Here is a 21,859-nt window from a genome sequence, read left to right as displayed (position 1 = left end):
ATTTGCTTCTGTATTCCATATATGCTTACGCAATACCATTTTGTTAACAGAAATGCTTAAATTCAGTTTTTGTTAACATTTGCCTCTAAAAACTGTTAAGCAATTTCTAACCAATCTGGAAACAGAAAATGTGACTTAGGTACTGAACCAGATTTAAAATAATGCAGTCCCTAGCAGCACGGAGTGTTCATCTGCATCCTCTCTGTCTTGCTTTCTCATGCCCCAGTACACTCTGTACAGATAAGAAAACTGTACTTTGAGGAATAAGCTGATCTTCTGTAACATAATTAAAGCACTAGAGTGTAATGCTCAATGTATGCAACTGCTACATACAGAGCAGTGACTCAGACTGGTATGGATTCCTTTTGGCACAGCTTCTTAGCCGCAGTCGTATATAAGAGACATATAAGTAGCATACATATTGTGATATACGCTACTGACCAAGCTTCTGTAACTAACAAGATGATGATTGCTTTATTTTTGTTTATAAACAAAGCAATGTAATGCTTACGGATGTACCCAGGAAGATCATATAGAGTGCACATAGCAACAGTAATCATCACGGGCCTAGCCGTACGCCTAAGTTCAGTTTTTCTAATTCTCATTAAGATGAGTAGTGGTCATTACCTGGTGTCAAATTCAGGACAACTTTTCCATTATAGTTATATATGCTATTTCACTGCCTTCATATAAAGACTTCTGACCACTTACCAAATTATACTCATTACAAATAAACTGCAGAAAACTCCATTTAAGAAAAAATCATCTAATCCTTGAATTATGACTTATCCATAGTCATATCCTCAGAACACATAAAACTGAACATTATACCCTTGATCTCACTTCATTTGAATCATGTAAATCAAGATTAACTCTTGTCAACTAAAACCAGACAGTATTTTTAAAACCTGTTCTGTTTTTTTGTATTTGGATTCTAGTTTCAAAAAACGTATCAAACACTACTTTCTAAACTGTTGTAGCACATCACAATTTATAAAGAATTCCTGCCTAATTTCTGACAAATATATGGCAGAAATGAGAACTTGTGCTCTTGCCACATCCGCTTAGCAGGAGCACAATAATGCAAACCAGCTGTTATTTGTTAACATTTTTTGTAGCTGTTCATCCTTGTCATTTGATAAGCACAAAAGGAAATGGCTTTTCAGTTCTGGTCTTAAGCTGATTTATAAAAGAACTAAACTTTTCTAACTTGGAGCAAAATGAGAAAATAATTATAAAATAATGTTAACTTCTCTAAAATTCAGTGACTTAACATTGCCAGTGTGAGTGCTGATTTTATCAGAGATTTATTTTTTGTAACATTCTGCTGAGTCTATGGAACAGGTCTTTGCAACAAGAAGACAAACCATGCTGGATGGCTTATCATGGAAGCTCCCTCATTTAAACTGTATGGCAAATTCACTGCACTGAAAGCAAGACTGTGATGACGAACACAGGGTTACACAGAAGAACTGTGAAAATGGCATGGAGCTATTCAGTATACACATTTCAAAAGCTTAGCTGCAGAAAGCAGCAAAGCTGAACCGAATTTGATGGATGTACACCAAGGATCCCACGCTATTTCTATAATGCCCCATTACAGCCACTGAGTTCTCTCCTGTCCTGGGGTTTAATGCAGATGTCAATGGAATCTCTAAAGGCAGTCTCAGGAATTTCACTGGACTTGGAAGCAGTACCCCTGTGAGAGACCAGAATTAAAACAACTTGTTCATTTCTTTGTACCAGCAATAATCTGATGGTCTGAGGAAGTTACTTGTACCTACTTCAAGGCTTTCTTGGATCGAACCTCCTTGCCTAATTTTATCATATCCACATTCCACTGATGGAAAGAAAATTCCACCCAATTTCAGAAAGAAACAAAAAATATGTCCGTGCTGTTGGCAGATGAGGTCACGCTGGGAATTTTGAAAAATTTTGTAAAAAAGTTTGAAAAGCTTAAATAATTTATGCTTTGGGAAGTACAAAATATAGTTATCTAATAAAATCAACTACAAATACTTCCCGTGGCTTGAGCAGACTTTGGACCAAGTTCTTAACTAATATATTATTAGGAGAGAGAACCCATTCCATTATAACTTACTGGTCAGAACACTAAAACTACTCATGCCAAGACAGGATTCAAATTCCCATGCTAAGGTTTGAAAAGCTGAGAAGGCAATTCAGGTGCATGTCTGTCTGCAAAATTCGTAAGTCATGCAGCTAAAAAGCAACACTGCATCAGAATTTGAACTATAACCTCTGAACATCCTCTCAATGCTTCCAAGGACCAAACCAGAACCTCAGCTGAAGACTTGTGATCCATGACTTTGAGACACTATTTATTATTGTTAGTTGCTAGTCTCCATCCGGCACAAAAGAGCAAAACATTATTGTGAGCTTAAATCCTCCACATCTGTACATTTTCTAAAATGTTCTTGGACTCTGATATTCGGCTTATAAGTGCATTTACTCCAATGTAGGCATTTAAAGAATTTTGTTTGTGTTGACATAAAATCATAAATAATTTTGCATATTGGAAATACTCACTCGGCAATAATCCAAAGTAGCAACGTATTCATATGATCCCAGAGATAGCTCAGGTCTTTCATAATGGTCTACCCGTCGGCCAATGTGGTCCAGATGTTGAAAGAAGAACGGCGGGACTAAAAACCAATATAAGAGCAGGAAAAAAAATGTTTACAGTGTGGAGAGGAACAACCCAACAACTCCTTCAGTAGTTACCATGTGGTAACACAGGCTCCTCTGTTATTGATCAAGGAGGTGTGCGAACATGTAGCCAGGTTATAATGTTTTTTTCTTCACACTGATTTAAGAAAACAAACAAACCTCACAACATTCTGGTAATGTCAGCTTCTCTGGTATTTGGAGAATACGGCATATTCCCCCATGAATGTCAATTTTCTCCTATCTCTACCCTGTCAAGCTTGAGTAGGTAAAACTGACCCAGGTTATTTCCACAGGCAGGAGTCTGCTATCCTCAGGCTACAGAGTAAATGATGGCTATTTTGTTAGAAAGATACCATCTACTCAAAGCTTAATTCACATCACCGGAGTTAAAAACAGCACTTTTCCTAAAGGCTGTGCTGCTTTATGCAACATTACCATTCACTGGAAATAGCTCTGCAACGTTCACAAACCTGGCCTACTGTACAATAAGCTGCCTTCAGTCCTTCACATCGTGAACCTTCTGTAGCTGCAGATAAAGGATGTAGAACTCCAAAGCAAGCATTAAGAAACCAAGTTGTTTTGCCACCACCAATTTACAGGCAGCTAGTCTAATGCCTAGTCACACTGGGAAGAGTCACCTCTGGATTTTAGCTCTTTTCTCCCTCAATCAATCCACATTTAGAATGTTATTTTTTACATTTCTGCCTGTTAAAAGCAGGGGATGCAGAATATCTACCTAGTTTTTGGGGCATTTTAAGGTCTCATTAATGTTTTTAAGTGCTTTCCAATTTGGATAAAAGACACTACTAATACAAAGCATGATTGTAAATGATACTGCAACTGAAATGTCTTTCTTAAAATGTTCATAACGCATTCCAATTTCTCTTTATGAGAGTTTAAATTGCGAACAAACTAGGAAATTTGCTATCTGCTATGCTTGCACAAACATCTGAGCCTCAGGCAGAAAAGAAGTTGTAATGAGCCTGTCAAGGTTCACGTTTCAGAGTTGAAAAGATTACTGTATTAGGGAAAGCACTATACCACTGTGATCCAGCTGAGGAAATCCAACTTGATACAAATGTCTAGAAAGGCTACTTCTGGCAAAGATCTGGGATACAGCCAAGAGCACAAGAACAGTTATGAGTCACATGCAGCACACTTGAACAAATATGGCATGGTATCTTCTGTGAAAACCAACGATTGTCACAGGAAGATTAATAGGCTATTTAACCACTGCATCCACAGTCATGGCCAGGACTAGTCTAACATGGTTCTAAATAATTCTTTGCTGAACATTTAGATTTCTTTAAGAAATCAATTTATCTACACAAAAGTTGCTTTTGGTTAGCAATACAAGCAGCTTTTTATCCTACATTGACATAATATTTTAAAATAAACTTTTGACCATAACAGACTGGACTTGGACTTCACAGTTTAGCATTATTTTTTCTTATACTTATTTTTAAAAATTGGACTGAAGAAGTGTTTTAAGTATTTTTACTACGTAGTATTTTTTTTGTTGTTTTAATTTGTGAAATAGCCCTTGCTACTGCATCTCACTAAACTATTTTCAAGTCAGCTAGTCAAGAAAATCATTTCAGGGATACAGTTCCTTTTTAGTTTTATGCAATTTGTATGAATCACGGATCAGAGAAATATCACTTACCATCATTTACACAATTGCAAAATCCACACTGATACCTTCTTCCACCTTCAATAAACTGCATGAAGGGACACATGTAAGCTTTGCACCTGTTACATCGGATTGGTCCAGTCTCACCATGGTTTACAACATAAAGAGGTGTCTAAATGAAGAGGTACATGAAGTTATAAAAAGCACTGCAAACTTGAAACCAAATAAAGTGAGCTAGAAAGCTGCTGCTCAGCCTTAACACTTGTTAGATTTCACCTGACCAAGAAATTATTGTTCAGCATTTATCTAAATTGTCCAATACCGCTGGCTCAACCTTGTAGGTCCCCTAAAGAACTTAATTTTCAAGCTCGCAAGCTCCCTATTTTGGTATTTATCAAAAAGAAATAAAGCATCCACACAAAGAGCCTACAAAGCTTTGAAAGCATCGGAAGTTCAGGGCTCTAGGCTGACTTTCTTCAGGAAAGGATTTTTATAGCTCACAAGGGAGAAATCTGCTGGGGTCAGGTATTTCGCCTTCTCTATCAGATTGAGCTTTTCTCAAAGAAATTTGTTGATACTCACCGATCGCATGCAGCTATCCCAAACAGGTAGCTACTAAGAAAGCTTCTAATATTTTCAATTAAATGCCCTTCCCCCTAATGCTGCTGTGTTACATGCTATACTAAGGTTTAATGCTGTCAGGGTCACCAGCTAGAGTAGAAGATTTAGCAGAAATACTGATATTTACTGAAGGAAAGAACATACAGTAAACAAATACAGTATCTCAAACACTTGTCAGCTTAATTACACTGACCATGCTTGCTTATAGCCTCTGCCAAAAACCACAGCTAATGGAAGACATTTTCCAGATGCCTCTTGCAGTAATAACTGTGCAGCAACTGAAAGACTCCTGTAACTGTAATTTATGTTAGAAAAGTCATACTTGAAACAACTGCACAAATGGAAGTTTGTTCAATTATTTGTGAAACTCTATGGAGCATAAACAAACATGGTTTTTATTTTTTCTTTTTTTTTTCTTACTCCCTTCAACCCTAACTAAAAATCTCTGACTGTAAGAGTAAGAAAATAAATCCAGAGTTGGGCCCCATGATAGATCTCTACAAGAGGAAGAATGCTGACAACTCTTGAATGCTAAAACTTTTCCACTAGCATATTCACTAATTTAAAATTATTGTCTCTTATAGAATGGACATATTTAATCTATTATACATTTTTATCTTTTATTGGAACATAAGAGTCTTTGTATACCTAGAGAATCATACATGTCCTTCTAGCATTCACTGCTTACATGTATTTTATTGTTTGCTTATATTTTACACAGACAATTATTTTACTTATTTATTTCTCCAAAGGATTGGATGTTTTTTGCCAAGATCTTTGTACATACGAGTAGATTTTACTATGTGGGTTTTAAGTGATCCCTCCCGCTCCACTGAGGTAACACATTGCTTCATATTCTTTCTTCTACGAAAATTGAGTTTAACGCATATTAACACATAATGTCAGCTGGAAAACTATCAGGGTCATTTTTCAGACACAAGAGCCTTGGCTATAAAACCTGCTCACTAGCCACAGTAACTTAAGTTTTAGAACTTCTGGGTTTTGTTCATTACTTGGCAATTTTCTGATTATCATTCTGCTGTATTAATTTAATGAGGCCTGGATCTGGCTTGCCATTAATAATATAGTATCTGAACAGGCAGGGAAAAAAAGACACCTTACACAACACCCGATGCATTTATACACATTTTTTAGTGATTTAAAACCCTGTTCTAATACATTTAATGCTATTCAAGAGCAAAGAAAAATTATCCTCAAATGATCATATTTTGAAATACCTTATTAAAATTAAGATCTTTACCTATAAAGCATGAATAAGAAAAATCATAAAAATAAATGCCATAAAGTTCAGAGCCTAGGTATCAACATTCTTATACGTACTTAATAAATTACCTTTTTAATGACAGCAGAAATAAAAATATTATTATTTTTTCCCTTGTCTTTCCATTTCTGGAGTGGAAATTTTTATCTTTCGTCTCCCTTTAGCTTCATTAAAAAATTTACTTATTACAAAGTCTTTTTGTAACATGGTTTTAAAGCCCTAGTAGCCTAAGGGTTACTAAAATCTGCATGTATGTTTAACTTTCTGCATCAAATGGTCTGCTTGAAGTCACTGAGACTATTCGCAGTGCATGAAGTTAAAATATGCTGTCATGTTTTACAAAAATGGTATTCCAATCTTATGTAGAGAAATGAAAGATAAAATATCAATAAAATCATACTGCAGAGGCTGGCTATTTTTAGTTTCTAATAAACTTGCAAAAACTTTAAAACAAAACAAAAAAAACAAAATCAATGAAGTTAAGCCTAACCAAGAAATGCATGCAACAGACTGAAGGATTTTGTCTAACAGAAAAATCTTGAAAAAAAGCCCTGTTTTTTGATTTCTTAACGTGAAATGTTCGTTTACTGTTCAGTATTTTCTTAAAATAATTTAAACTATTACACCACTAATGAACATATCTAATAATAAAGCAATTTATATGGTAACTTCTGAATAAAGACCCAGACTGAAATCATCCAAACCCACTTCTTCACAACACAGTTGTTACAACAAATTCATTTCTGTTTGGGTGTGTAAACTGCTATTACGTTTCCAACTGTCAAAATAATTTCCATTGGAGTCAAAAAACTTTTTAATACCTAGATCTTATAGGAATTTACAAAGATAAATAATGTACAAGCATTTAAAAAGCAAAAAAAAGAGTAGAAAGTCTACACTAATGAATACATAAAACGAAAACTGTTGCTATCCACAGTCCAAAAGAAATGGTGCTAAATGGGAAAGCCCTGCTTTCTACGCTCCACAGCCTGTACTTCACTCTCTGTAGATGTCACTGTACACCAGAAGATAAAGAGATCTGTTTACGGTCCCATGGAAGTCAGTGGCAAACTTTCACAGGAGGAGGGGATGAAGCAAATCAAAAAATCTCAGATTCCCTTTTTTTTTTTTGAAACCAATGCAGTACTCCTTTTTCTTTTGCTTCTCCAACTATAAACTGTCAGCATTTTCCTTCTCTCCTCCTGTAAATTTCTACAAATAATAAATGAATCAATTTAGCTATCTACCATAACTATTTGAACATTTACTGTATTTGTGTTTTGCTCTTGCACCTCTCCTACTCCCTTATCTCCTCAAAATGCTTTCCCCAATTTACCTATTTGGATCTCCTGACTGAGAACAGAGACAGTCCTCAAAAACTGGACATGTAGGAATTGATTGTCAGCTTTCCAGCACTATCAAATTATAAATATTTATCAAAACCAATGACTAAAACTACTACTCAGTAGCATAAATCTGACCTTGTAAAATAAATTCCTTTTATGTAAGCTGAAGGACTGGAGAGGCAGAAAGAATCAGCTGCACTGGGAGGCAGAACAGTATGGTTTTATGTTAAAGGGAACTGGGCAGAAGAGATGGGAAATGCTGTGGAAGACCTGCATAAACTTCCCCTTCTCTGAAGCCTCAGGGCCCCACTACAGTGCAAGCCCTGAAAGCTGATCTGATAAACTATAACTTACCTCACTATTAGTCCAAATATAGCTGGGATAGCAAGATTTATTTTGGAAATATTTCAGCCAGGACATCTCTCTGGAGTCAGATCTGTATCACAGAGCAATAGATAGGCATTGGTGGCACCGCTCCAAGATGAAATACATCCATAAAAACTTCCAAAGGGACTATAACCTGTGCTTTAAAGTCTCAGAGAGCTGAATTACTATTGCTTGCTATAAAAACGAAGACCTGACCCACTCCTGAGGGTTCCCTGTGATGCCTGCAGAGTATCACTGTATTCATATTGCAGGATCAGGGCCACAGCTGGGAATTGTAAGTGTAGGAACAAGGACTGCGCTGAAGCTCAAGTTCATCATGGCACATCTCTGGAAAAGCATTCTGAAGAGAAAATCAGAAGACAGTCTGGAGAATGAAAAAGCGGCATATGCAAACAGTGAAGAGAACTAGCTATTTATCACAGAACAAACTGAAAAATATACACCATCTGTTTTCATTGCCAGACTCACATACATAGACTGAGCTACAAGAAAACCTTTCGTAGCTGTGCTGCAAGTCGAATCTCCACATACAATGTAAGGCAAAATGCGTAATGTAAGGCAAATGCCAACGCGCACTCCTAGCCCCCCACAACATACACCCTATTAGTACCTGATGAATCTGCATTAGGACTAATATTTTTGCCCAGAGTTTGACTCCATCATCATTTTAATGCATTTAACACCCCAGCACTAAAACAACAGGAACGTGTATTGAAATGAGACCCACACAATTTGCAAATCTGGCTACATCCAAGAGGAACACGAAAACTCGTACCAGGAGTGCAATTTTCAATTACATCAGTATCTCCATCACGATCCCTTCCTCCTCTTCCCCGCAAGATGAGGAATTTGCCACCAGTTTCTCTATATACTTTTGAAGAACTTTACCAGCTTACACAGAGAGCTGCTCTATGCAATGTTACCCTGGATACTATATATGACAAATTGCCTGTTCAACTGCAAATTATCTCAGTACAAATGATTTTGAAAGTATAACCCATGAAAGAACCATATTTAGTATCTGAGATTTCAGGAGACTAGTTAATTGACGTGTTTAGATGAGGGCTATTTGTTTCTAAAGGAAGATTATCTCACAGGTTTGGAAAGCTGCACAGATACATATCTCTTGATGCCTTACGATAGCTCCTTAAAATTACACTCTACAGTACGCTAGCAGATAAAACATTTTATACTTCAGTACAGCGAACATTAAACACACTGTATTTGTACAACCGATTACCAGAAATAAAGACACAACTGCCAGTTACTCAATTCAGACAATTCATCCCACAGACAAGCTGTGCAGGGCAACAAAATCCAGAAAGGCACTGTTTCTAGAGTTATTATTTACATTGACATTCATGTAAGTCTGATTATTAAAATATTTATATGAGCATTTTAAGCAAGGCTACACTATATAACTTTCTAATGATCAGGGAGATGATTGTTGGCCAAGGTTGGTACCGCTGCCCCATGCAAATCTTGTGCTTGATTTGTACAGTCGAGAGATGCGTAAAAAGTCCACAGGATAAACAGAGAGAATTTTGAAATGTAGCGCTTTTTTTTTGGGGGGGGGGGGGGGGGCACAACATAACAACAACAAAAAAAAACCCTAGGTCATGAACCAAACTGCCTGTGTTTTCTATGACTGTTGAAGCATTTTGATGTCTTTTATTATACTGTCATAGATTGCTTTTGAGAAAGATTAACCAGTCAACAAACAATCCCTCGGTTTTGAGTTGCTTTACTGGTTCACATTAAAATGCCAGGAAAGCATTTCCCTTTGTGATGTTCCTACTGTCTTGAGAAGCCATTCCCTCTGAAGTCAGAAACAACTTTGCTGATTCTTGATTTTGGATGTTGAACACTATCAGCCTCCTCAGCTGATATGACTCGAGCCAGTCTGTACTGCGTGCTCTACAAAGGTCACAGCAGGTTCAAGTATTTTGTGTAATAGTGCTTTTTCATCTGTTTTATTTGTTTGCATAATGCAGCATGGCTGAAGCGTCAACTCTGTGATGCAATCTTAGCTCTAACCCAATTTTTACAGATTGCAGTGAAATGCAAGGAGTATGTTCAAACCTTCTTGTTCAAAAATCCTTCCCACCCAGGCCAAACATTCACCTGCATCCATGGTAGCATGAAAAATACCAGGGCACAGTAGATGAGCTTCAAGTTGGCACTGCACATGGGATAAGATCCAGCAAGTACCAAAATCAACAGAAATCTAGTCATTTATATCAATAATAGGTCAGACTATCCACGAAATATTTATTCAGTCAGCACTCCCTTTTTAAGGGGAACGTTGCAACTTACTAAGTAGAGCTAGCAGCATGAAGAGTGCAAATACAGGCTGCTCTAATCAAAATTCAAAGGATTTAAAGAAGTTTGAGGATGGGGGAAACATGAAATACTGATAAAATTTTGACACAAAGAAACCCCAGAAGTAGGTAGCTTACTTCTTTAGAACTTCCGTATCACAGTGGTGGCAGAAGGGAAAAAAAAAGTTTAATATCCAGGCTTAATAGAGACACAATTTCTTCTGGTCAAGATGCCAGGTTGGGAATACCAACTGTTAACAAGTCAGCTCTCTCCAGCACTTCTCAGCTTTGAAGTAGTGACTGTTATTTGGATGTACGGACATGCTGCATCTCAAGTCAAGGTCAGCAGCCAGGATGGACTGATGATATAAGCAGGAGTGTGAAATTGGATAATCAAGAAACTGTGCTGAACAACAGACTTTAAAAATGTTAACACTATAGAATCGGAGCTCAAGCAGGACATCTCTCAATCTAGAGAGACATACCTGTACTAATCAGCAAAAGCACAAGCTCGTGCAGAGGCACGCGCACAAGGTGAGAATGGAAGGAGTAGGAGACAAAGCTACCCTAGGGCAGCTCAGCCCCCTCTTAGGACTGCTGAGGGTGACATGCACGTGTTAAATCATGAGAGGATACTGGTTCATGCCTGGACTAATCCACAGCTCCATTTCCCAAACATCAGTATCACAGATGGTCCAGCACTGCAGTCCTTGTCTGAGATTTTTTTTGTCATTGTCACAATAGTTGTAAAACCATAGAAAAATAAGACAAGTTTAACGTACCTTTTCTACAGAAATGTTAATAGTTACAAGAAGAGGTAATCTAGCTTTATTGATCACAAAAGTTTCACAATAAAATCAGGAGTTTGATCTTCCATGAGAAGGCATTCTGATTTAAGATGTCTAGCTTGACATTCATTCAGCACAAAATGAAATAAAAGTTAGCGACATATTTTACAGAAGCAAATGGAATTAGCAAAGCATTTTATTTTTTTCAGATCACTGCAGGAAAGGCCTAAAGTATCTTCGAAACAGCTGACAGAATTTGGGCTCCAAATACTATTACTACTGACTTCTTGACAGGTCCGGTCTCTACATGTTTTGTATGGTCACATCAGTGTTAGATTACACACACACAAGTTTTCAGGATTGCTAAATACAGGATAAATCTAACACCACAGTTTAAAACACAGGCACAACCTATTACCTGCAAACATAATGGATGAACTGCAGATCAGTTCTGTTTTAGAGTAGCCAACGACCACTTTTCACAAACACAGCTGTGACTGTTTCTAACGTGCTCTAGAATACCCTCAGGATAGCCAATGAGGCAACTCACCAAACAGTGCTCAGGGAACATGCAGCTCTAGGTTTAGGGAACAAATATTTAAGTTTGTAAATAAATCTAAGCATAGTGTTGTAATCTCTTAAGCAACAATTCTGGATGAAGTTCTGCCACAGGAGAGTATTGCCAGTGTTATTCAAACCTTTGCAGAAAGAACAAAACCAAAACCTAAATGGATTTCATGATCATTGTGGCTTACTGTCAAATTCAGTGGCAAAACAGATGGGGTTCTTCTTTTATTTTGTACAGACATACACACACAGCTAGGTAGACAATGTATACATATAATTTTTGTCAGCATTTGAGAGAAGAGTATCTTACTGATTTAAGATTTACAGCATGAAAGATCTGTTGAATGGAGGGTTTCTTTCCTTCTCAAAAACCTGGAGCTGTTTTTTTTTTTTTGTTAGAAGGTATTGCTGTGACTTTTTAAGCCAAGCTTACAGGTGTTTTAATTCAAGGTGTATAAAATAGTTCTGCTTAACATTGTTCAAGAAGACCAGCAGGTCTTCAGTAACCATGCCTCTAGGGCTAGTTAATTTACTTCCATTGAAATCAGAAAGAAGTGAGAATTCCTGAAGCGTCATGCTACAATCACAAGCCAACTCTAGCTGGTCACTTGCCTCAATTAGAGGAATACTTAGAATAAGGAGAATTTTTATTACGTGAACAAAAAGCAGCACAGGATATCTTAACCTCTGAAGCAAGGATATCTGGTGTGAGTTTAATATCCTTTTTAAGTCCTTTCCATGATACAGAAGCTTAGCCTTGAAGGTCAGTAGCAAAACTAGCTGTTATTTTAAAAATACAACATCAGGTAGGAGTATTTATATTCTGAGTCTCCCTTCCATGGATACCTTCACTGCTATGATAGCTGGATGCTTCAGGCAGTCTCCAGGATCTCCCAACAGTAAGTGTTTGTATGCAACTACGCTCCTTTCTTTTATTTAAAGATTAAGCTGCTGCTGAACATCACAAGTAAGGGGCTGTGCAAAGAGCTATGAGCTAAGCAGTCCTGGGAAGGACAAAAACCTGTACTATTGCTCCTGTTCTCCAGGGCTGAGGAGATCATCTTTGCATCTATTTAGCAAGCACAGATTACCTGATTCTGTTAAACACTAAAAAAAGAGCAGCCCCTCCTTCACATTTATTTCCTGTTCTACAAGAAGAGAAGGATCCCTTCTCACAGAATAAAGGGACATACGTAGAAGGCTTAGTCTCCCCTATTTTCCTACAGGACAGCATTAGAGCCTGCTATTATGATTAGGCCCTAGATATGGCCTCATGCTGCTGAACTTCACTTGAGATGCAGCATGTCCATACATCCAAATAACTGTTTGATACTAAGAATAAACCTAAACATTAAAATAATAAAAAAATAAATAAAATCAAACATCAGCTTCTTTTTCAATTTAATACAAACTTCTTTCCCCTTTCAAATTACATACATTGTTCCATTCAGAATATGATTCTGCACTACTGGACAGATAAATAAAGTATGTATAAACTGAACATGCAAGAATAGCTTCAGTTTAAAAAGCAAAATAAAGCTTTTCGTCCTGAACTAACTGAATACCAGGGTGTGCTGACTCTGTGAAGTTTTCCAAGGTAACTGAGTAACATCCCTGCAGGCTTAATGTTAGAGCTCGCACAGTCTTACAATGTTTAATTTACTGCTGTTGCTGTGGTCAGCTTTGGCCAGTGCATAAGAGGAGACAAACACCATTTCAGGAGAGCAACATGCAGCCTGGAGAGGAAAATGCACCCACAGAATGTCAAGTGGCATTCGAGGAGCTATTTTGAGTTACAGATGTATCTAGCAACAGCCAAAGTAATTTTTTTTACAAGTATAATTTTTGTTGGTGAAACTATTAAGTGGCTATGATTATTATTTTTTAATTCCCTCTTTCCCCTCGATATTTACTGGTGCTTAGTCAGGCTTTTCTTCTGCCATGACCATTCTGAAGAACAGATAGTTTCCAACTTATCAGAAAGTAATTACATCACCATAACCTAAATCGTTAGAAATGCACTTTTCCCAGTCTAACCTTTCAAGACTGTGCAAATTAATCAGGGATTCTGATTAGAATATGAATAAAGTATATATGAATGTCAATTTTCCAAGTCACTGTCCCCATCTCTTTCAGAATTAAGTCCCTACTGTAACAACAACGATGCATGGAACAACACACTACAGAAGTATGAAGAGAATTTTAAAAAGTGTACACTAAAAACAAAAATGGGAAAAAATAAATAAGGAAATTTACTTGAATTAGGAAAAGCTATGCTGCCAAAATCTTTGCTAACTTTGGCTCTACATTCTTGTTACACCGTGTAGTTACAGCCCAATAGTCTAACTAAAACTTTCTCCTAGAAGATGAAGTCTTGGGAAGCAATCCAATTCCAAATGCTTTACTACCAAATGCAGACTAGTGCTGGACATACTCCATAAAGAAAGCCTTATCTAATACAGGATTTATGCATCTCTAAATTAGGCACTGCAAAACCTAGCTCGCAGGCACTGCCTCCCGAGTGATATAAAGCTTTCAGGGTAAGGCACCTGGAGATGCATGTAAGTTCTGGGCTGTATACACCACACATGGGATAGTCAGGCACCCCAGAGAGCTATACAAAAAAAACACAACATTAACCTGGAGCTAGTCAGTAGGAGGGAAAAAAAAGCACTGAAAGCAACAAGGCTCAACAACTCTTTTCCAGATTCCAGGCAGACTCAGGAGCACAAGACCAGAGTTTCACAGTTCCCTCTCAAATGAAGGTGTTAAAGGGATGCTTTGGAACATGTTTTAACATCTGAAAAATGGAGGAAATAGTAATGTTTAGGCTCACATTTAACAGAGCAGATAGACAGTGATGAGCTCAGGATACAAGCTTATGCTACCTGGACAGTTTCTACATGGATTGACTGTTCCCAATAGCTCAACAATGGATTGGTTGTAAAAATACCAAGGCAGTCCTAAGAACATGGCAGAATGTCTTGTAGCATGGCCCTATCTCTAAGCTAACTGGCCTAGTTGGAGTCTACAAGGCAGTACTGGTGTATGTGCTTTCTTTCTGGTCCACTAACTTCCATCTCTGGAAGTTTAAACAGAGGCAATAAACGCTGCTGTACAGACTGCTCAATAGCTCCCCATTCCTGGAGGGTGAAGAAGCCTTTCAACATAGTCAGACTGCGTCCTAACTATTAAGTTACATCACACACACTTCATGTTTTAGAAAAACATGACAACAGGCACAGATTACTCTGGAAGTATGCCCAAAATACATCAGCAAAACTCAGACACTGCTGGATCTTTGACAATCCAGAGAACTGCACAGCACGCAATACAATATGCCCTAGTTACTATTCGGAGATAGCAAAACTTTATCTCTTCACTGGTTAACAGGTGCTCTTTCTGCTGTGGAGTACTAATTTGAGAGGAGGAAGGCTTTGTCACCCACAATGGAGAGGAAAAGTCCAGTATTGTCTACAAACACACAACAATTTTGAATAATTTTAATATAAAGAGTCATATGTAGTTTACACAAAGGAAAAAGGTCGTGAAACATTCAATAAGCCCTGACATTTCATTTCCACTAGTGGTGAATATGAAGTGGAATCTCAGTTATATCAAGTCCCATATGAGGATTACAAATTTACAAGCCAACACTGAAAACGATGAGATATTTCAAAACAGACAGCAGAGCAAAACAAATGCCCAGCTCTTTCAGAGCCTTTCCTTCAGAAAGGTTTTTTTTTTTTTTTTTACTATCATCTTTTGCTATTCAAAAAAATATTTCTAGTAGTAAGGACAATTTTACTGCCTAATCATGGAATTCCTATCTAAAAAGACTCACAGTGCAAAATTGCTGAACTGCATAAAACCAATTGCTTAGGTAAAGGCAGCACCAATATAAAAAGAAACTTTACAAAGAACTTCTGGGCGATCCTAGAGCTACAGACCAGCAAGTCTTACTTCCATAGAAAGCAAATTGGTAGATATTACAATGGAGGAGAACATAAAAAGACACGCCAATAAACAGGACATACAGAGGGAGAGTTGATGTGGCTCTTGCAGAGGGATGTCATGACACAATCTATTGAGTTCTGTCAAGAGTCAGCCAGCATGCAGACAAGCATGACTTAGTTGATATAATGTACTTTGCTTTTTAAAAGTCTTTTGATAGAATCCCTCATCAAAAGCCCTTAAATTAGCTAGTCTTTCACACAGTATTGGGGAACATCCTCCTGCAAGTCAGTAACTAAAAATCGAAGGGTAAAATAAAAAACTGATGGCTTTTTACAGTGGGTAGATGCTATCAGTGAGCACTTCTGTTCTGCAATCTGTGCTTTTTAACACATCCCTAATGGAAAGGAAGAATTAGTAAGGTATTTCCATTAAATCATTTTGTACTGCCTACAATCTAAGTGTTCCTCAGTCCCCTCAAACCAAAGCTCTGCACAAGCACAGAACCATTAATAAATACATGTGCCTATATAAAAATGTGTTTCAAAAAGCCTGCTTGCCATTCTTACTGGCCACCGAATACAAACTACAGAATCTGAGTCCCCACCGATCCCACAGTAGATCACAAGAGTGTAGGGATTTCCCTGAATTCTTCAAATTTATTCAGCATTTGAATGACTTGTTTCAAACCCACTTCTTGGGGTCTAAGTGAAAATTCACACTCTGTTACTCTGTTACAGAAAAGGGATTTTGTAACACTGCATCACCTGCTAGTTACTCACCTCACCCAGTTTGTAGTTTCTGCTAACCTTACAACTGACACAGCTCTACCTAGGAAATGCACTATCATCCCTGTAAAAAAACATGGCTTTCCAAGCAGCTCAGCTGCACTGGGTACCATCATATCTCAGTATTCTTCTGAAAAGGTTAAATGGCTTTCAGCTCATGAACACCAGAATTTCTGAGAAGCAATTCCATTCCAGTTTTATCTTTTTAACTTGTTAATCTACTGAGGAGAAACGTGAAATAATAATTTCTCACCACTGAGTATTTCTATGAGGAAATAACAAATAAGTAAGTAATAACATTGTAGAGAGTGACAACACAAAACTACTAAGGAACAAGAAAGAAAGTCACTCTAGATATTTTAATATTTAAAACTATATATATTCTTGGAGTTGTTTATATTTGATTTTAAAACTTGAAATACTCTTTTAACTAACTTTTTAAGCAGGCAGTATTAAATGTTAAACCAAGATCACATGGTTTATTCAGGCTCTGTAAACATTCACGCATCTCCAAAACAAATTCACGTAGAGCTTTGTCCATGATGATAACAGTGAGAGCTGGTTATTTTTATAGACTGTTGCTGAAGCACTGGTGGACTAAAAATAAGTTCTATCAAACAGTGATACTGTATTGTCAAAATCTTTAACAAACAAATACTTTTCATAGATCATCCAGATCAGAGGAGTGAAAATGAACTGGTTTTTTTTTTTTGAGAAATAATAAATGAAGACTTACTATAGATAAAGATTCAGAAACATCTAGAGCCGTTAAGACACTGGCCAGGGGTGAGGAGGCATGAATGTTCTAACAATCTTAACTTCTAATGATATATAGCATACATGTATAGCATACATGTAAGGTTCGCTAGTCTATGGTTTTCTAGATTGGCTGCGGAAGGCTTTTTGTCATTTGTAATCATGAGAGACTGTGGGCCCTTCATGGAAGTTGCCTCTCTTTCAACTCTAGGGCCTTTCTGAATAACCTCATTTCACTTGCTCTGCTCTTCTGAAGCTCAGTGTCCATGTGCTGAGTGTTACTAACCTGGCTGTTCTTAGGACATCAAATACAAGCAGTCAGCGATCTCTACTGAACAGTCTCTACTTGTGTTAGTAATAGAAGATGAAATAATACAATATTGCTTAATGTGTTACATTTGCGATGTACTGTTCCGGGGCTGCGCTTGGAAGATACAAAATATATGTGCAAGGATAGCATGAGAGAATGCACCGATTCATGCTGAGGAGTAAGGAGGACTAAAAGAATGCTCAATTTGCAAGACATCTAGATAACTGGGGCCTCTTGGACCCCGGGAACTGGATCAAACCAACCTTGCGGTTTGGACTGAGACCAAGGGCTCAGAGAGCATGCGTGAGAAGGAAAGGTTAAAAAGTTCAACTCTGATGAAGACATCTTACTTCATCCCGACGACCACCAGAGTGTAGTACGCAAGCGCAGAAGGACTGATACAATAATTAGCATACGAAGCGGGGCTAGGCGGAGCTAGGAAATGAATATGCATAGATGTGTTGTAAAACAATGCATATGTAATATTTTAGGAGATAAAAGAGAATGTGAGTGAACAAATCGGATGAAGTTAGATTTGGGCAGGCATGCCCCTAACTTCCGGAGCCTAATAAAAGCACCTTCATATAATCACTTTGTGGATAATGTGTCTTCATGAATGCTAACAAAGCTACAACTTTTTAGACTGAAATTTTCCACACTGGACTTCAGCCAATTTTGAGAGACATTTTTCAGACTTCAGTTTTTTAGCCTCTTCCGATAAAGAAGCTAGGGAAAAAACACTGCTCTTTACAGATTAATGAATTCTGCTGACCCTTCCAACAGCTTGAGAGCACTAACTCTTCAGAACCAGGGGGTCACCGCGTACATTTCTTTTTTGCCAACAGTGGAAAAATCCTCCTGAACTTGGCCAAGTGTTTGCACATACTGTTAATTTACGTATGCAGAAGAGATTTCAATTTAAGCAACTTGATCGTTCATCCAAACACTGTACAGGAGACAGAGAAGCCATGTATGGGAAGCATAAGTGACTGGAAGCAGACTGAAAGACATGCAAATGAGGAGCCAATGTGACAGCAGAACCCTGTGGGCACAGAAGAGGGGTAAAGGGGACTGAATAGCAAAGGCTGTCTGGTAAGGTGAAGGAGTGGGGAAGCAACAGCAGGAGTTTCATCTAGGAGAAAATGCAGGGGGCGGCAAGCCAAGTCCACACATTCCCCTCAAAAACTGGAATGAAACCCAAAATTGCTGTCTAGCAGACAAATGGTGAGACTTGCTATCTGCAGAACTGTAAGTAACACACCCTATTTCCCTGTGGACCCCAGAGAAGATAACTACGTAGTTATCTTCCCCGCTAAAGTAAAAATCTTAATTCAAACTACAGAAGTCTGTTGGATTGGAAGTTATCCATCCAGATAAAGATCAACATCTGCTTTTTTCCAACTTATTTTTCCAAAAACAAAAAAAATCCCAAAGAATTAACAAGCAATAAAACAAAGTTAAAGAAAATCAAAGACTACCAAAACCAAACACTGAAAGTCTGTGCAATTTTTATTAGGCTTTTCTGTGCGTGTTTTATGATGGAGTTTCTGAAGACACAATCACATATTATAACTTATATGAGATCCCCACTTTTTTTTTTTCAGCAAACAATACTCTGAAAGTAAATTAGCATTGCACGTGAAAAGGAAATGCCATCTACAGACCTTCATTGCAGAATTTAGAAGCTGCACAATGAAGAAGGCAGGCAGTTAAGGACAAGAAAGGACAGCCCTACAGATGATGCAGTTACAAGCTGCACTTGCAAACTGGTTGTATCCCTGCTACTGATGCAACCCATTGGGGATACCAGGAAGCTGTGTACCCATGTAACAACTATCCTGAGATCATAGGACACTGCGAATCTGCAGAATTATTTTGCACATGAACTAGGGCTATGCTTGGAATAGGAGGGGCTGTCATAGATGGCAGTGTGATAAAAAAATGATTAGGTTAGTGCCTCCAAATAACTGCCAAAAATGGGTAGTTACATTTGTCTGCTTTCTATGACTCAGCTTGCCCAAAGAGAAAATACCCTAATCTTCTTTATTTTGTAAAGAACAAAATGGAAAAGTGAGATTTTTTGAATGTAACTATTCATGTAGTAAAATGAATTTAGTCTCTGTTGATACTGTTCAGGGCTATCCTCTTTTAATGTCTTTGCCTATAGTTATGTAATTCTAGCAGCTGCCAGTCACAGCATAAAGTAGATAGTTGGGGCAACACCAGGAACTTGCTGGTTGAGATTACATAGTTACCACTCTTGTACCTTTTCAAAGATATTTATCCCTTGAAGTTGCATCATGACCCAAGTGCAACTCAGCCTTCTGCAGCTACCTCTCTACTCTAACTCCTTCACAGTCACCCTCCTAGCCCACCCAACCAGAGAAGAAGTCATTAACCTTTAGGAGACAAAACCACATGGGACTAATATTCTGTTAGTCCTCACCTCATTCTGCGGAACAAGAGCAAAAGGCTGGATGACAGCTGCCAGTGGGATGTGAGCCTGTTTGGCCATATCTGAAGATGACGGGAAGCAGTAGGTAGTACATCGGATATAACGAGGGCTGGCATGGCCTAGAACACCCAACAAAGCATGCACAGTGAAAGACTGATAAAAGGAATCTGCCTGTCCTAAACACAAACCAGAAAAACAACAACAACAAAACAACAAGAGCATATGCTAAGTTAAATACATGCTTTTTGTTCTCCCATGGAAGCTTCTGCCCATCTCATGTATCAATCCACTGCCTCCCCCTGTAGGCAAACCTCTCCTTGCTGTTCAAGTTTAATGAATAGATTTAAAAGTATCAAGAAAAAAAAAGCACCATTATTTGCAATGAGAATCTCCATAGAGATTAATTTGAAAATATCCATATCTGAGGTGTTGAAAGGAAATAATATGGATGAAAACCCCAGTAAGAATGTCAACACTGTACATAAAATGCAGCAAACTGATACTTACTGTCAAGACCATGCTAATGAGCTAGCTCTAATTCAGAAGGTAGGATACCAGTGTTAACATGACCATGCTGATATATCCTGCAAGATACAGTGTGCTGAAATCACTACCCCATTTCTTGTAGCACAGTTTAGCTCAGTTCCCTCAAAGAGAAACTGCATTCTGCAAGGCAGATGAGCACTGGAAGTCCAAGGCAGTTCAGAAACTGCCTTCTTATGTTCCTTTTTTTTTTTTTTTTTTTTTGTTTTAAACCATCAGCCTGCAGTTCTGCTCAGTTTCTTGAGAGGAATTTCTTTGTTCATTACAACCACATTATCCCATTCTCAGATAATGTCCAAAAATCTTGATGTGTTCGTCTGTTTCGTATAGCTCATCCAAGCACTGATCAATTAATGCTGGACTAAATGATACCATCAGTTTTATCTATATTAAAGTATCAAGTCTGCTGTCAAGAGCACAGAATAGGGTACTTACAGGGTCTAGGCTAAAGCAAATGGAGGTACACTAGTCAAACGAAAACATTAAGCCAACTAGACAGGCCCATACTATGTCCCCATAGTTTGAATACAATTTTCCAAAATTCTTATCTTAAAACACAACAATGATAGAGCCAGTGCTTTTTATAGTGCCCATCTTTTAAAATTTCAGAAGAATCTGAAGAGGACCTTTTACTTGAAAACCTTGAAAAAATTTACGTTAAGAGAAGTTGTGTCAGTTATGCATATTACTTTAAATTTCAGCAAGGGTAGAAAAGGTAAGGACAAGGTGATCTCATGGCTTTCACTGGAATTAACCAAAAGTTTAAGAATTCAGTTCTCCCCCCCGCTCCCCCTCCCACACACACCTAGAAGCAATTTTCCCATTTTATGTCCAATTTAGAGTAAGAAACACCATTTTTAGGTGATAAATGTGAGAATTTAGTCATATATACATATATTCACTTCATTTTCCCCAAAGCAGTAACAAGGACAGTTACCTTGATCTTGGATTACGCAGTCTGTAGTGACAAGAGGAGGAACCTGTCCTCTTGTGTTTGTAGCATAGATCTGCCCTCCCCTAGAAGCTTTGTCGTTTTCAATGACTTGAATCTGATGAATAAGAAGCGAGAACAGTGTGAGAAAGATCGGCCATGCATTCAGTTACATCCATAAAGAGTTAGACCAAGTAGAACTATTGTCTTATATAGAGGTGCCATAAACCCATCACATACAAACTTCTAGGATAGTTAAGAACTAGAAAACTACATAGACACAGCTGAGCAGTGTAACTCACAGCTACAGTTGCCTGTTGGAACTCTGCAGAGGTAACGCTACGCATAGGGGTTGACCAGACCTATATACACTTAACAAGGGAGTTGTTCAAAGCATGTTGACTGCAGGAGTCAGACATTTTCAGGAGACTCTAGCCAGCAAACTGAATAGAGTGGTTGTGTAAATAAGCCTTGTTACTGAATCTGGCC

The 21,859-nt window shown here is 37.9% G+C and overlaps 1 protein-coding gene across 3 annotated transcripts in view; it reads right to left on the bottom strand.

Moving 5' to 3' along the window:
- LOC308193934 (protein transport protein Sec24D-like) overlaps positions 1-21,859 on the bottom strand; it is a 52,278-nt gene that overhangs the window by 15,916 nt on the left and 14,503 nt on the right. For all 3 annotated transcript variants that reach the window (XM_080589103.1, XM_080589105.1, XM_080589104.1), the window contains exons 7-10: positions 21,377-21,488; positions 19,888-20,015; positions 4,355-4,493; positions 2,548-2,663 (exon numbers count right to left, since the gene is read on the bottom strand). In XM_080589103.1, coding sequence (XP_080445229.1) covers positions 2,548-2,663; positions 4,355-4,493; positions 19,888-20,015; positions 21,377-21,488 — 495 coding nt within the window. The remainder of the gene's footprint in view (positions 1-2,547; positions 2,664-4,354; positions 4,494-19,887; positions 20,016-21,376; positions 21,489-21,859) is intronic.

Source organism: Anser brachyrhynchus (genome assembly GCF_964034855.1).
Source record: "Anser brachyrhynchus genome assembly, chromosome: 4".
NCBI lineage: Eukaryota > Metazoa > Chordata > Aves > Anseriformes > Anatidae > Anser > Anser brachyrhynchus.
The sequence above is the reverse complement of the archived record's forward strand: the minus strand, read 5'-3'. Positions and strand labels throughout refer to the sequence as shown.